This window comes from Pygoscelis adeliae, unplaced genomic scaffold (genome assembly GCF_000699105.1).
Source record: "Pygoscelis adeliae isolate BGI_AS28 unplaced genomic scaffold, ASM69910v1 Scaffold208, whole genome shotgun sequence".
Lineage (NCBI taxonomy): Eukaryota > Metazoa > Chordata > Aves > Sphenisciformes > Spheniscidae > Pygoscelis > Pygoscelis adeliae.
This window is the reverse complement of record NW_008825290.1, coordinates 894,264-910,452: the sequence shown is the minus strand read 5'-3', so window position 1 is coordinate 910,452 and position 16,189 is coordinate 894,264. Positions and strand designations below refer to the sequence as shown.

The 16,189-nt window shown below is 40.6% G+C and overlaps 1 protein-coding gene across 1 annotated transcript in view; it reads right to left on the bottom strand.

The window, feature by feature from the left end:
- Positions 1-236: 236 nt before the first annotated feature.
- Positions 237-16,189, bottom strand: part of LOC103921885 (netrin-4-like) — a 54,898-nt gene continuing 38,945 nt past the window's right edge. Inside the window, exons 6-10 of the mRNA XM_009329929.1 lie at positions 8,815-9,028; positions 7,885-8,021; positions 6,804-6,872; positions 5,491-5,661; positions 237-2,492 (exon numbers count right to left, since the gene is read on the bottom strand). Coding sequence (XP_009328204.1) covers positions 2,356-2,492; positions 5,491-5,661; positions 6,804-6,872; positions 7,885-8,021; positions 8,815-9,028 — 728 coding nt within the window. The 3' untranslated portion in view covers positions 237-2,355. The remainder of the gene's footprint in view (positions 2,493-5,490; positions 5,662-6,803; positions 6,873-7,884; positions 8,022-8,814; positions 9,029-16,189) is intronic.

The window sequence follows — 16,189 nt, the reverse complement described above, 5'->3', positions numbered from 1 at the left end:
AATATTCTTGTTCCAAATAGTATTTCTACTAGCAGCAGCTAGAAATACTTGTAAATGACCATTTTAAAAAAATAATTTTCATCCACAAAAGGGAACTATGCAGATGTTTACCCTCCCCCTAAAATCACCAATCTGGCACAAAAAGTGGAATACAGGAGTTTGCTTTAATATGGTACTGAGTATAAACTAAAATGGAATATGATCATCATTAATTAAGATCCCCTGCAGATAAAATGGCCTGTGTTGAAAAGCATGTTCCTCAGCTTAGTTCTAAACCTACACTTGATATTCATTTATTCTGAGAGGCCCCCCCTTTGAGAACAGACTGTAAATTCAGGTACACATCTTTATTTTTATTGATATTTGAAAAAGAACTAGTCAATCTTTTTGTTGTGAGATGATTTCTGGAGACAGTGAAGAAAGCAGTTGCTATGCTCTTAACTTCTGTAAGCTGACACTTCAAATTAAGCCAAATTCCTTGGTTAAAAAGTGTTTTATTGCATTAATTAAATGGCTTGTTGGAGATGCCACATTGTTGGATACCACTTTAGGTAACAACAAATAAATAATGAAGTGAAAGAGGGAAAGCAATGGCAATGGAGGAGGGGAGACTTTCTGAAAAGAGGGGAGGAAGAAACACTGTTTATGCACTGTTGGGAGAAAAGTGGGGCTTTTATTTTGTAAATATCTGCCTGTCACCCATTTCCAAATGAGCTGAGGATTTTTCTGCTGTTCAACCAATATGAAGTTAAAAGGAAAACAGTGACAAATGGAATGAAAGAAGCTGGTTTTTCAGGTTCCCAGTGATAAAGAGAACAAACTGATGGCTTAAGTTGTAGACTGGGACTTCCATCCTTCTGCATTAGTATTAGGTTTTTGTAGATACTCTGTGCGCCAGTCAGTGCTAAATGAAGATATCTCCTCTTTCCTGAGAGCATTAAAAAATTATAGACATGGAATAGAAATATGCAAAAGTAGCACGTGTGCGTGCTTTTTCTCTGTAACCCCCTGAAAGAATAGACTGACTCATTAAAATTCCTGCTTTACTTGATGAGGGAATGTGCTCCAACCAGCTTCATTTGATCGTGAGTCCTTAAACGGGACACAGGTCTTAAACTACACTTTCCTCAAAATATTGTGGTAGGGAATGATTTAAGTAACTACCTCTTAATTACTATAGGGTAGGGTATAATTGATTTAGAAAGAATGCTTTTGCAGAACAGAACTATTTTTACTTAGAGTGAAGATATTACCGCTCCTATACTTCTGTGGAGGGAAAAAATAATCCTCAGGCACAATGGGAAGGAAGCCTAGCTTCAGTATCTTAACGTGAAGTGTGACCAGGAGAAATAAAGCAGAACGAAAGCGCTAAGTGCAATCAAAAGCCAGTGGTCTTGAGCACAGTTTGAATAGCCAGGTTGCTCTCACAGTAACTATAGCTACCTCATTTAATACACAGTCCAGCCAATCCATTTACCTCCTCCTGCTTCTGCCTTGTAGCTTTTGTAGTGTTAAAATCTCAACGTTAGAGCAGCTACTAGTTCCTCGCATGTTTTGGCTCTTTCCTAGCATAAGGCTTTTTAGTGGTAATCACTGTGAAACCTTTGTGGTGTTACAGACTAAAGTACTACAGCAAAGAGCAAAATGACCTTAAAGAGCAAAGGTTGGATTTGGAATCAAGTTTGAGCCAAGGTGCTTTCTGCAACAGACCTCAGCACTAAGCACAGCAATGTACATCTATAAAGGACCTTGTCCCAAGATAAGTCACGTGTTAGTTTGTTCTGTTCAGCAATGGAATAATATTGCCTTCTAGAAAGCAGCCTGTACTATAGGCATATTTGCAGCCTGATGTTAAATCAATCTGAGCTCTTTTAAATAAGTATTATTTGATGTGCTTGTTTAGTATTATGCCACTTGTAAAGCTGAAAGAAATTGCTGCCTGTTAGTGGTCACTTATAAAGAAAACTACACCCAAGTAATTAATGCGTTATGTAAGCAGCTTATGCATATTAATATCAGGCTCTGACCTGAAGTATGGAAACACTAATCCATATCTTTAGTTTTGCCTTGTAAAATGATTCTCTGGCTGCGTGGAATCAGGCTGAAATTAAGAACTGACCTGTAACCTATGCATGATGCACTAGTTAATTTTGTATGATAAGGCTGTGCATTTTTTGAAAAAAGTAGTCATGTCCCAAGTTTCCTGTCTAAGCACATGAAAGGAGAAAGGATGGTAAATCTGCTTTCATCACTTCAGCTAGGAGCATGTTGAATGGGAACACATGAACTAACTACACCTTTCACTGCAGTGTTACTAAAAGGCAAAGTTCAGCACTGTAACTTCTGAAGCAGAAATTATTTGCACCCAGTTCGAAGAATATCTGATACTTGTTTTCCCAAATATGCTTTCCAGGGTTTCACCAGGCTGTTCATGTTCACAAGGAGTTTGCTGGTCCTAGAGTCCTCCTGGCCTGCTATAAGATAGTCAGTACCTAGTTTAAAACAAAACAAACAAACAAAAAAAGAAAACTTCAGTCAATAAATAGAAGAAAACAGAACCAAATGCAGAATTTCTCTATTTCACAAGCATCTGGCATGTAGCATCTTAGCCAGCTTCATCCAGTTTACGCATGTGCCATCTTACGTGTAAACATACTTTCATGGGCATATTGTCAATGCTGACTCCTGGGCACACAGGTTCAATGTTGTCATATGATTATGCTCAGGAATTACAACTACAAATTGATTTCATTCCAGTGGCCTTACCGCTTACAAATTCAACACTTCCATGTGCAGATGACCAGGTTTGAGTCTCTGTCTGACCTTTGTTTTAAGCCATTGTAACTCCGTGTGCTGCAGTAGCATTACCACTGGCTTGTATAGGTATGATGAGTAGCAGAATTTGATCTGAACAGATGTGGAAGCTGGTATTACATATGAAAATAGTAAGCTGGACTTCCTAGATTATAACCTTAAGATACAGGTAGCAGAGCCTCAAAAAAGAGGTCTGTGAACAAAAAAGTAACTACACATGGAGACAAGAAACAAGTACTACTAATAATCATGTCACTGCCTTAGTAGATGTATAAGCACTCTTTGTGTTGCATTAATTGTAGTAAGTAAAATTCCCTCATTGATCAGAGTTTAGAGAAACAGAGGCACACCCATGACAAGTTATGTGTGAGGTTCTGCACACAGATCTGCAGGGATCTGGTGGCTGCTGCTTATGCCTTTGTCCCCTCCTGCCCTCCTTCTTGAAAGTTATGTGCTGGGAAGCAACTGCTGATGCTTGTATAGAAAGGAGGGTGTAAAAGCCCCAAGAAGAGCAAAAAAGTAAGGTTTCCACCATGAGTCAGGGCATACTGTGATCTTGGAGCAGGGGTTCAGTCAAACAATATGTTGAAATCTGCAGAACTGCAGTGATGGGGACCTGTCCATAGCTTTAATTTATATCAAGAGGCAATGGCATAACACCTGTACCTCAAGCATCTAAATTTCTGAACTGTAGGTCTTCAGCCCTATGTTTCTAAAGAGATGCAAAATAAAGCTAGAGCGGTATAAAGGAGAAAAATGTCCTGTGATATTTTCCCTGTTCAAATATCTGTGTGGGATCAGATGTAGTCTCATCATCTTTAAGCAATATGTTTTATTCATGTCTGATTCAGGGCTCCCACAGTTTCATAGGGAGCACTGGTAAATGCTTAATTATGCACAACTGTGCCACTGGAGTTTAAGTAAAGGAAAGCACCTTATTCATTTGGACTACATTAAGCCAAAAATTTTATGTGCCAATTCAAGAACTACTCCCAAAAAGAGAGCTCAGGGTCCATATTACACTTCAATGCAAACTCAGATGCAGTCTTTCACTTGATACAGATAATGGATGACAAAATTTGTTTCTGAGACAGTACAGTTCATTTTGCCATAACAGCAGAAATTCATACAGAGTTTGATTTGACACAGCTTTTCCTAAAACAGCTGTCTCTTAATGTGGTTAATTTCAGCTAAGAACTTGTCTTAAAGGTTAGATTAAACCTACATTTTAAGTGAATCACAAGGAATTCCTTTCACTCAGTGGATATGTTTTTAATCTATTCAGAGAGAAAAATTACCCCATGTTTTTTTCATCGGGTGCTGCTTTTAGAATGATGGCAAGTCACCATTTTCTGTGGTGTAAGGTTGAATAATGAAACATGATCCCCAGCATACACTACTGGTCACCCTAATGACACCCAAAGTCTTTGTCTTACTGGGATTTGGTCCCAGGACACGGTCCCAAAGACTTGGAACTTCCAGTTATATGAAGGAAAGCTGTGAGTAATCAAAATCTGTCAGAATTAGACACCTAGCATCTACTTAGGGACATGGTTTAGTGGTGGACTTGGCAGTGTTAGGTTTACAGTTGGACTCGATGATCTTAAAGGGCTTTTCCAACCTAAATGATTCTACTTGAAAAAAATAGACTCCAGGCTCAAATTTGTAGGATTCCGAGATTTACCCAGAGATTTCAGCTGTTTTTCAAGTAAACATATTTCTCTCTGTGGTCCACTAAGTTGTATTGCAGGAAAGCCAGCAATAGGGAAGGTTGAATTGCGGAATGTATCTGCTCAGCCACTGATAACATTATTCAGCAGTAGTATGGAGCTTTGCAGTCTATAGCATGATGTTTCTGCCTGCAGCAGAGCTGGGGAGAAGGTTGCTGCTTTCTACTACCCTACTTCTCCACTCCACTGCTGCTGGGAGATTCCCATAATTAAAAGTGAACAAACATGGATCATTCTGTTAGAATGTGGTTAGGGAGCAAACCTAGAGACCTATCCTAAACTGGTTATAAAAAGAGGGGCTTTATTTACTTAAAAGATTATTTTTCTGATTATTAAAGATTTTCCTGTCTGTCTTGGTTTGAAATTAAATTAATTTGGTTTTATGCTTCCCACCCACGATTGGTTTCCAATATGCTTCAGGTTGTCAGCTTTAGCCTTTGATGGAACAAACCATTGAATGCACTAGAATTTACAGTAGAAGAAAGACTTACTTTTCATTATTTGAAACCATTACAAAGGCATAGAAGAAGTTAGATTCCCTCCATTTTCCAAATTTTCATATAATTTCTAGTTTTTCCAAAAAGAAGTAAAGAATGATGCGAGAATACAGAGTGAGGAAGAAAACTCTTTGGACATAAAAGTACAGGGATTTTTTTTCTTACAAACATTTTTCTAGTTACAAATATTCTGGAAGATCAATAAAGTCACTGAAAGTAAAACATTTCCAGGGAGATTTGGGCTTTTTGGTAAACCTTTGTTCTCTGATAAGAAAATGCTTTTTCCTGCAGCTGTCTATTGACTCCCTTGTTGGTGTGGATGAATCAAAGGACTCTTGCCCCCGGAAAGACCGATGGGAAGTGTTGAGTAGCCATAGCTAATGTTCATAATGAATTGTCACCACTCTTTACAGGGAAAGGAAAATACCTGGTAAATATTTTGTCCTTACCAGGATTGAGAATGGGACATGTACATCCCCTGTTGGTCCAGGATTCTGGGTAAATGCTTCTGTTGCTCCGAGCAATTTTCACTTTGCCTGATTTCAGGACCTTCTTCACTTTCACAACAACTTCTGCATGGGTCCCTTTGTCATGAGCTGATAGGATTCTTGCTTTTATCACTGCCAGAAAACATATCAAGATAGAGACCAGCAATGAATTTCTAAATTCACTGCTGCTAAAAGGTAGAATTTTAGCACCTTGAAAGAAGACATGAAAAAACACTGCCGTGGTACAGCAAGTGAGTTCCAATGCTTGTCCACTTCAGTCATGGTTCTTCTAAATAAATTTGGAGAAGAAAAACTAGATTTTTCTATTGAAGTAGTTAACTGATCCTTTCACCATGTTATTTAGCAACTACTTTTTAATGGGCTGATGTCAAACACTTGGAAATCATAGGAAAGCACTTGTATGTATACACAGGAAGGGTGGAAAAAACAGATCAGCAGCTAACAGTCTGATTTTAAGTGCACTGCTTCTAGGCTTTATATTTTGCAGTTTGAAAACTTGTGTTGAGCTTTAACACTGGCCTCTCAAAAATTTTGTCCTGTGGGAAGGGACTGTCTGCTCTACAGGAAGGAAGTCAGGAAGTTTCCCCATCAGACTGCAGGCATGTCACATGGCTAAAATTCTGTGATTGCACAACAAACCAGAAAAAGCATTTTTGTTTTGTGGCCCAACATCTGGTTGCTATGATAAATTTCTGTTCCTTTAATTTAATAGGATCCCCTAACTTTTTGGCAGGGTAGGTTCATCTAGATCAGCCCCACAAGCAGGCTTTGTTGTGTCATGACACAAGCACATCAAACCTCTGGATCCCAGAGCTTTCCTTTCTTGCTTCATGTGATGGCATGAACCAGGCGTTCATAAACCATAGTATTAAATGCATTCTTGGTAAACAAGCATGGCCATTTGAACCTGCATAATGAGTGCACAAACAATGGCAGCTTAGATGCAAGGTTTTTATCATTTATTCTTGATGTAGAGGCCGACCATTCCACTGACTTACAATTCTAGCACTCCTGCTGCTGTAAAGAGGGAAGCTAACTGGGTGGAAGGGAGACGCTGCAGAGCCTTGCATGAAAAATGCTATTCAGTTCTGATCAGAAGTTGGACATGTCACTAGACAAAAAAGGCAGAAGAAATCCTACCTCTTATTTCATGACTTAGCCAGTCCTGTCATTTTTCATAGCTATCAGCTAATAACATGCATAGAGAGAACATTGTGAAATTATCATACCTTGAGGGCATGTCACCCACTTACCATAAGCATATTTCATTTGGCAGAAGTCAGTGACGCTTCCAAGCACCTTTTCTTTGCACACACACTTTTCTAGCAGGGGAACCGCAGAACACAAAGGGTTGGAGAAGAGCCAGGACATGAGAGAGAAAAGAAAAGTAAATGATACTCAGTTATAAAGTCGTATGTATATAGCTCCCATAATCTGGATGGATCTTAAGAGTAAGTTTGAGAGTGAGCTCAGTTATTTGCAAATCTGTTTCTTGTTAGATGATACAATAATTGTTCTGAAATCTGATCAGTACTGTCAAGTAAAATGCAGCTCTCATGGGGTCTATTGTACAGTTAATAAACTGATACTAATAAAGAGATTTGTAAGAATCAGATCCAGGTGTAAATCATGTAAGTAATAATACCCTTGTTCGATCCCATAAGCTACGAAATGCTGATCCTTGCTGGTATTAAGGTAATATCCCTCTCAGAAAAGTCAAGATATGCAACAGGTGGCACTACTACCTCTGGGTCTTACAAAGCCATTGATGCTGGTAAGTGCTGACCTTCATACACAGCAAGCACAACTGAGAACTATTTAAGTATTAAAGGCTCCACCTCATTCTATAAGCCTACTTTGTAACTTTAGCTGGATACAGTATACTTTACTTTCTCTCCTGAGCTATTGTGCCATGAGGAACATCTTTTACTCTTAAAATCACTTGCATTCCGCTCCAGAGGTGGTGCATTTCAGTGATGGCTGACATGATCTTTTTACAAATAGCATTTGAAGTTCTGAACAGCAACTGGATGCTTGAGAAGGAGCTGTGTAAAATCATAAGCGTTATAATTACGACACAAAAGGAGAGTATTTTTTCCACACAATCTTATTCATGACTTACCAATTTCCAAAACCAAAGTTGGATAGTATAGTTGGTTTGGAAAATAACAATGTTAAGTGTAATGATAACTTATATAATTCAGATTAGCAGATACTGCCAGCAGGTGGAGGACAGACAATCTAGAGATGAGCGGGGAATTTAAGTCAGGGTGGAGAGAAGAAAGAACTGGCACTTAGTGAAGTTACTAAATGTTCCCAGACTCTGGGCTGTACCTGGGTGCCTCAGTGCAGAAAATCCCTGCTCATGGTCATTCCATTTCCACTCCTCTTCGCTCTCGTTGGTTGGTGTTTGCACAAGGTCAGGGATTCGTCCCCCAATGGGGATGTTAAAGAATGGCTCATTGTCATAGCTGGGGGGACACGTAAAACAGAAGACTTGGTTAGGACATGAGATGGGTGGGAAGCAGGTGTTTGTAACATGTGGCTGTATCCAGACAGATGAGCTTGCTTTCTTCAAATTGGGAGTGCAAATAAGAGCAAGACTTCATGCCATATGGAGAGATCACAAGATCTAGGCTTTTACCTAGTGGTAAAGCAGGCCTTACCACTGCTGGCTTAGCATTTTTTAAAGTAACTATATATTGGGCCTTTTTTGCTTTTGTTTGTTTGTTTTTATGGAATTAAGTAACTCCAAGTTAGTGACCACTTGTTGATGTCACTAGGAACTGAGGACACCTGCAGGACCCATAAAACTGCAGTCACTCAGCAAATCATAGGATTTCTGTACTGATTAATGCACATTTGGGGTACAGATGCCTGTCTAGAAACAAGAGGGAGACCTTGTAATTCATTTTACCCTGGGCACAGATGAGAGGCAAGCTCTCCAGACTCTTCCATCTATTTCCAAGGTAAACAGGTGTATTTAAAGATGCTGTACATATTTCCATGGGGTTGTGGAGTTGCCTATTATTACTGCAAAAAGTCATCATTTCCAGATTGCCTTGGATAATACAATGGACTTAAAAGTGTGCCAGCCACCAAATGGAATCTAAGAAATCTTTTATGATTTATAGCCACCTTTTCAAATGATTGTGCACCCTCCAGCATCCTCCAATTACTGTCATTGCTGCAGTATTTCAGTTAATCTTTGTTTCATTTCACAGAATCCCATCTCAAAGTCAACCCAAAGGAGGGCTTCTTTACCCATTGAAACAGTTTCCAGTATGCTGGTCGCAGTCTCTGGCACAGTCACAAGGGCGACAGCCATTTTCTCCAAAGCCCCAGTAGCCCATGAGACATCTATCGCAGTTGGGGCCCGCCACACCTGGCTTGCAGTAGCAGAATCCCGTCTTGGGGTGGCATCGCCAGCTTCTGCTGAAAGTTGCGTCGGCTGAACCCATTGGCTGGCAGGCGCAAGCTATGGAGATACGGTAAGAGGTGACTGAGATTATGTGCCCAGGGGTCATCTGGTTAAGTGACATTCTTGCAAGGCTGATAAACTCGTGCCCTCTTCCTTATGCTCAGTAGTTTTAAGTCAGAACTGGTAAACATGCATTGTCAGCCTACATTTGCAATATTATTTTTGTTTCTTTTTAACTCATTAAGCACTGCAAACCAAGTCCAGCTGGGACCCATTTATGTGTGAAAGTCAGTTCTTCCCTACTACACAAATCTTGACCATACAGGGTTTTGAAGTGGTGGCAGGAAGCCTCCACTATGTGTTTATTTTTGAAGAGGGTTGCAGGTGATTCACTTTCAAAGTGTTTTGCAAAAAAACTCGCTAGCATGGACGAGGTAAAAAATGATAATTATTGCCTATATTGTCTTTCCTGTGAACACAGAGATCACAAAACTACTGTTTCCTCTGGGGCTAGATGTGGCTTATGCAGGTGCTTCAGATGACCTGAAACGTTTTTTCGATTTCTGCCTCCAGAGTCCACAAATTTCCTTCAGTACGAGTTCTAAGGGACACGTCTCACCATGCAGTACTGTATGTGTGTAAGGAAGCTGATGAAATTTTTTGTACGAATACGTGAGCAGATTTGTTATAAGGAAGGTGGACAGAATGAGAGAAGATCTCTAAACTCACTAGACGTATTTTACATGTAGCTGGAGATGAGCAAATAGGAGGGAAAAAACCCCAGATCTTTCTAATGCTATAGCCAGTTTGACACCAGCCTGGCAACTCAAGGCAACTTGGTAGTAAAACAGCTCCTGTGAGCAACTCTGCCTTCAGAGACAATAAATTGTCATAATCCCAGGCCACCAGTACATTCCCAGTGTGACAGCATCAGGGAGCGAGGTGGAAAGTAATATACAGATAGTGGTGCAAAGCCAACACAGTTGATTCCTCTCTGTCAGGGCAGAGGCTAGCTGAGATGGTCAAGCCTGCTGCCAACAGCTCTGCAGAGGTAAAATACAAGCAATAAACATACCCACTCATTTCTGATATTCAAACAAGTTTGATTAAACTGAGAACTGAGCTGAACTCCAGGCCTTCATATTTCAGCTCTTTTTTGTATTAACAAAGCAGCATGCCCTGGCTTCTGCTTGTAGCAGAGACTGAAAAGGAAATGCATCACTACTTCATCCATCTGGAAGAGGGCAGAAATAAAAATCTTGTGGCTAAGACCTGCTTTAACAGAGATTTTCAGTTAAATGTTGGACACCCAAGGTGTTTAGATAGCTTGGATCAGGGACCAGCCTTTTGGATGCTTATCTGAACCAAACATGATCTCCAAAGCTTTTGAAGTTTGCCCATCATTGCTTCTGATCAAACTACTTTTCTTCATGAGCTCACAGATAAGAGACCAAATGAACACTCTGATTCCACACATCATTTTCCAAGGGGAATAGGCAAGTATATGACTATAAAGAGTGTTAAGTGTAGCAGGGTCAGATTCACTTTCATCTGCAACCTCACAGTTGATGCTCAAGAAAAGAAAATATCTTTTGAAAATAGTACGAGAAAAAGGGTGAGCAATTTTGTTTAAAGGGCATTTCTCTTATGATCTGCTTACTACATAGGTTTTTTTTTTCACCATGCCCTGTGTTCTTTATGCCAATATTTTTAATAATATTATTACACTCTGCTGTAGACAGATCTCAGTCCGTTGTTTTCAAGGGACACTAGCACAATAGCCTAAGGACAGAAAATAAGCGTGCTGTCATGGGCAATGTACTCAACACAATGAGCTGGTTGGCGGATGGCAGCAGGCTCGCCTGTTTGCCACAAAGCAGTCTTGACTTTGGGAGCAAACCCAGGGATTTTGCTGTCAGTTCTGGAGAGCAGGTGTAACAATGAAGTGCTCATTAGCACTGACAGTTTCAAAGGCAAGTTCTGATTTGTTGCTGCTCAACTTGAATTATTTTCGCCCAGATTTTTGCAGGGCTGACTACATCACCCTAAAAGAGGAGACAATTCATTCTGTCCGTCACTGAAAAAAATGGATGTCATAGATTTGGGCATAAGGGGGGGAAACACACGCTTCCTTTACTGCAGACAGGTCTGAGCCACAAGAAGTAAGAGGTTGCCAACATCTGGGTTGGCTTGAATCCAGGTTTCCGATTTCACTGTAATATCTCTGTATGTAGGATCTACCTGTGGAGTTTTTGCCTTAAATTTCTGATATTTCTGCAGCTTCTGGGTCCATCTTTGTTCCCCTCTTATTTCCTGTTTTCCGGTTTCATCAGTTAGGGTCACATAATGGGTAAATCATTAGCATCATATAGACTACCTATCACCAACTGAAAGTAGAGCCTGATTCAGGAAGATGAGACCTTCTCCCATCCTATTCCTAAGGGAAAGTATTACAGGACAGTGACTGACAGCATTGGCAGAATCTAATGAGGAGGTAGGAAAAAAGTGCTGCTTTTTTTTTTTTTTTTTTTTTTTTTTTTCATTTTGGGGCTGCAGTTCAGGAAAACTAATGTTCCCAAATGAACTGTGGGGCATATTCCCCAGTTAGAAACTGGGACAGCTTCTGGTGGATCAGAAAGCAAGCTGAATCAATAAATGTACAACACTTTCAGATGAGTTATACAAATGGCTTGCGAATGCTTTACTCAGTCTGTGTTTATTTAGCATTTCAGCTTGGGTGTGTACATTGTCTGGCTTCCAGAGAATTATGGCCAAAATCCCAGTTGTGCATCTAAGGTAACTCCCAAAATAAGAGCCCACATGTCACATGCTGAAGGGGCAGCTGTTGATGACTGCGTTTTATCTGTTTAATAGTACCACAGATTTGCAGATACACCTCACAATTAAAGAAACGTAAAAGCAAGTTTCCAAAACCTCACCCAATATTTGACAACACAGCATCTTTCCCTGCTGATTTTTGCTTCTTTTCTCTTGGCAAACCCTAGTTTTCTCTCCATCCGCCTCCCTGTCTAACAAAACACCAGCCGACAAGACAATGGCCTTGTTTGTCAAAGGCATCATCAATTATGTTAGGGACGGTGTGCAGACAGTTCTGGCTCAGAGATGGCTGGTTTATTTGGGTTCTCCCCTTGACAGCAGTGTAATGAAAAATTTCATCATTGTACTTTAGGATTGGCTATCAGTCACGAAGTATCACAAAGCATCCTCTTGCCTTTTACACTCACTCCTATACTAAGTATGTTTTGTCAGAAACTATTGTAAAAAGGAGGAGATATGGAATAATGGAAAATGAATAATTCATACAGCAGTGTCCACTCAAGTCCTCAAATCTGTCTGCCCTCAGCACAGCTGTCTTTCCCATGTAATTAGACACAGATGTAAAATATAATATTGGTTGTAACAATATGGTCCCAACTTACAGGAAAATAGCAAGTGCTCCAAGTAGTACAGTGGACTTTGAGGTATCTTGCCTTAAACTTCTGTCTAATAATACTGCATAAGATGTAGCTATGAGCAGACTCTGGCTATTTGATGAAAAACAGGCAAAATGAAAAATCAAACAAAGCCTTTTGAACCTGAAATATATACATGTGCATCTTTGGAGCATATGACCAAATCAGGGCACGTTTTAAAGCATGTCAGATGTGGGGATTGACTCGGCCAATGATGTTTCTTAAATGAAGGAAATGAGATAGACAGCTGTGTGTGTGGTCAGGGCTGATTAAGACAGACTTTGAACCAAGATGTGATCAGGCCTTTGTGATATTACAATTAAAAGTTCACTCCCTCTGCTCAGAAGTAAAAGGATGAGAAGCAGAGCTTTTCAGAGTGTGTGTGTGTGTGCATGTGCATCTGGGCACATTTTAATTTTCAGCCCTTGTGCTTAGAGTAAAAAAGCTTGTTTTCCTGGAGACCCTTTTTAATAGGTCTACATGCCTGCATTATTTTTTAAGCTAAGCAAAGGGTGAGTACAAAAGATGGTGCCATTTCAGAAGGATCCCTTAAGCCTCCAAATAAGCCACAGGAAAGAGCCAAGGATACAGCAGCTTTTCTAACCATTGGTTAGGAAACGATTAGGCTTCCGAGTCAAAGCTCCCATACAAGTCTATATCCAAACTACTTAATCCTGTGTTGTCACCCCCAATAACAGGCAGGTGTGTGCCTTGCTCTGGGGCTCTTTTCATGCCTGCCTTTTTTTTTTTTAAACTATAGATCTAAGCAGTGTCAAAACAAGGCTCTGCACACGACCTGGCTCTCATTCATCCCCAGCTGCTAGGAACAGGAGAAGCAAAGGGATTGGAGGCAGGCTACCTCTGCAGACAAAAAGGAATAGCAGATTCACACTTACATGTCAAATTTCAACAGATTTTTTTTTTCATGGGAATGTCTTTTCAGTCTCACATTGGAGGGTCAACAAAGGGTGGTTTGGATAGTGCCAGGACATCCAATTGTTATACAACTTTTTTTTCCTAGCAGTGATTAAGAGAGAATGCTGTTCATTATTATGACTAATGCTTAAAGACTTTTTCTGGGCCTGGGCAGTGTCCTGTTAACTTTCTGGGAGCCTGAGGGGGATGTCACAGCTGAACCTAGACTTTGCTCTGGATGGCAGAGCACTCTTCAAGCGTGCTTTCTCAAAGGGATTAGCACAGCATTTCATTCAGCTTTTTCATCAGATTTCCTTTCCCAGCTCAGTATCTACTGTACACAAGGGTCAAGTTTTGATCTCCCATTGAGGTTTTTTTTTTTCCTCTGAGTTCAAAATGGGAAGCTGAGGACCAGGTTGCTCTCACCAAAATCATCCATTCAGTTGGCTGTTTCCAGTTTATTACTGCTTTTCAGCACTTGCCCAGTGGGTGGGGTTTTCATTTAGTGTTGTTAGTCTGGCACTGTTTGCGTAGTTTTCTCAAAGTGAGATGATGCCTTGGAATTGGTACATTTAAATCCTCACAAACATGCTAATCCAGAAGTGGCAGCTCTTCAATTTATGATCAGCAGGCTGAGGTATGAGAGAAATGTACCTGGTGGTCTAATTGTCTAATTTCTTACATATTAGCAATGCTCAAAACAGTAACTGTTTTTTACTGAGTAACCAGAGTTGTTTTTAGGGTCACGCAACCTGAACAATTTACTCAGACCACACCAGATTAAGTTTAATAGCAATGCAAGTTTTGCAGCCTAAAGGATGGAGAAGAGGGCCTCTATGTTATATCCTGCATGAGGCCTTTCAGTTTAGTATCAGCTCTAGGCATAAGGAGCTGATGATGGTCCTGGAGGTGAAATCTTTGCTCTATCAGACTGAGTCTGTTCTAACCAAAACAACTCTGCCTGTCTGCACTGGTGCTTCTCGTTTTGCTCTCATTGATAATAACCGAAGTAGTGAAGTGTTCCCTGAAAATTCTCTGCAGAGGTACAGCATGATATGAAGTGCACACTTATACACTGCCTGCAAACCACATGGGGAAGTGTTTGGGGATCAGTTCTTTCATCATACAAAACACTACCCTATTAAGGTAATTTGTCAAATGTCATTGTGGAAATTCTCCTTCTCACCTTAAATAAAAGAGAAAAGGCACAGACTAACCACCCCCCTCCCAGGTTTCTCTTAGCTCTGTAGTTATATCTGCAGTGTCCCTTCTACTTCCACACAGGTACAAGCATCATGCACACATCAGTCTGCTGTAAAAGCTGAGGCTTCTAGAGTGAACTGCAATACCATTCCTTATATCTTGATATGGCAAGCATTTCAGCGTGAAAGGTCCCATTGACTTGAATCATGCACAGATACGGTCATGCTTACCTATTTGCAATAATGCTGAATCAAACCTGTTAGATTACTCTCAACCAACAGAAACTCTAGTGCAGGCTACTGATCCAGAATACCTCTTAAGTCAAGGAAGAGAAATAGATATCCTCTAGAGGGCAATTCAGCTCATCTATCTCAGGCATCTACGTTAGACTGCAATAAATCATTCCCGCTGTTTCTCCACTGACTGTACAGGGAGCCTAGAAGAGACATATAACTTTCAGGTGGCTAAAGCAGGATGGCAGCTATCTAGACCTGAGAGTGCAAGTCAGAGTGGGAACAATTGCATTTGGGGGCCTTTTGCTGGCAGCAGCATGTTCCCAGGTGAAAAGAACATTATTGTGCTTGACTGGCACGATAGGAATAAAGCTCTTTCAACAAGGTAAATTTCTGAACAGTTTTTCTTTTGCTATGCAGAGTATTGGCAGGAGGTACCGAGAGGCCTGTAACCAGACCAGACAAAAGAGGCAGAGGTAGGGTCAAGGTCTGATTTCATCCAGGCAGACTGTTCTAGGGTTTCCACACAGATAGGCTGTATTTTCAAACAATGTTTTTTCCTCTTCACTGCTCTCCAGTGCTCCTTGACTTTAGTGGTTATCTAATATTACACGTGATGTTGGTTACTACACCATCACCCTGCTGTTAAATACAAGAGTTCATACACAGATTCTTTCAGGCACTATGAGATTGAAAACTAATCTTCTGACACAGAATTTATTCTCATTACAATATTTCCCTGTAGCAAATCTGCTCAGAGTAGAAACAGGATTAGAAAGGGGCCACCATAGAACACTTACGGGATTCAGGGTGAGTTAGATAAGCTTACCCCCAGCCCTGTCTGCTGATCAGTGTTCTGTGATCAATGTTGTGAAATCAGAAAGAACGGGTTGTGTGGAAGCAGTCTGTGCTGGCACTAAGATCCAGTGGAAAGAATACAGAAGAGCAGAAACATAGGATGTGTTGTGCACAAAAAGTTTAAGCAATATCACAGGCCATGCAGTCCTAGGGAGAGGAGTGTTTGTAACCTGAGTGCTTAAGGGGAATCTTGATGAAGAACATCAAAGGGTCAGGAAAGCTTCAAAAGCACATGATGCCAGTGGGCATGAGTACAGATGACAGAGGATGAAGTTCTCTGTGCTGGCAACTGATGTCTGAGCTACGGGGAAGGAAAACTATCCAAAGGGAGGAATGAAATTATGTATATTGTTGGAAATAGCAACCTCCCAAATAGATGCCAGATGGAATCAGATGTGTGAAGCCTGGCAGGATACTCAGGAAATGTTTACACTAAGTAAGGGAGATTTGGGCTATGTTCCAGACTGGCTGGGTGCAAGCTACCTTGATCCAGAGGTTGTACACCCTCTGTGTACAACCATTAGTGCCTCTATGCC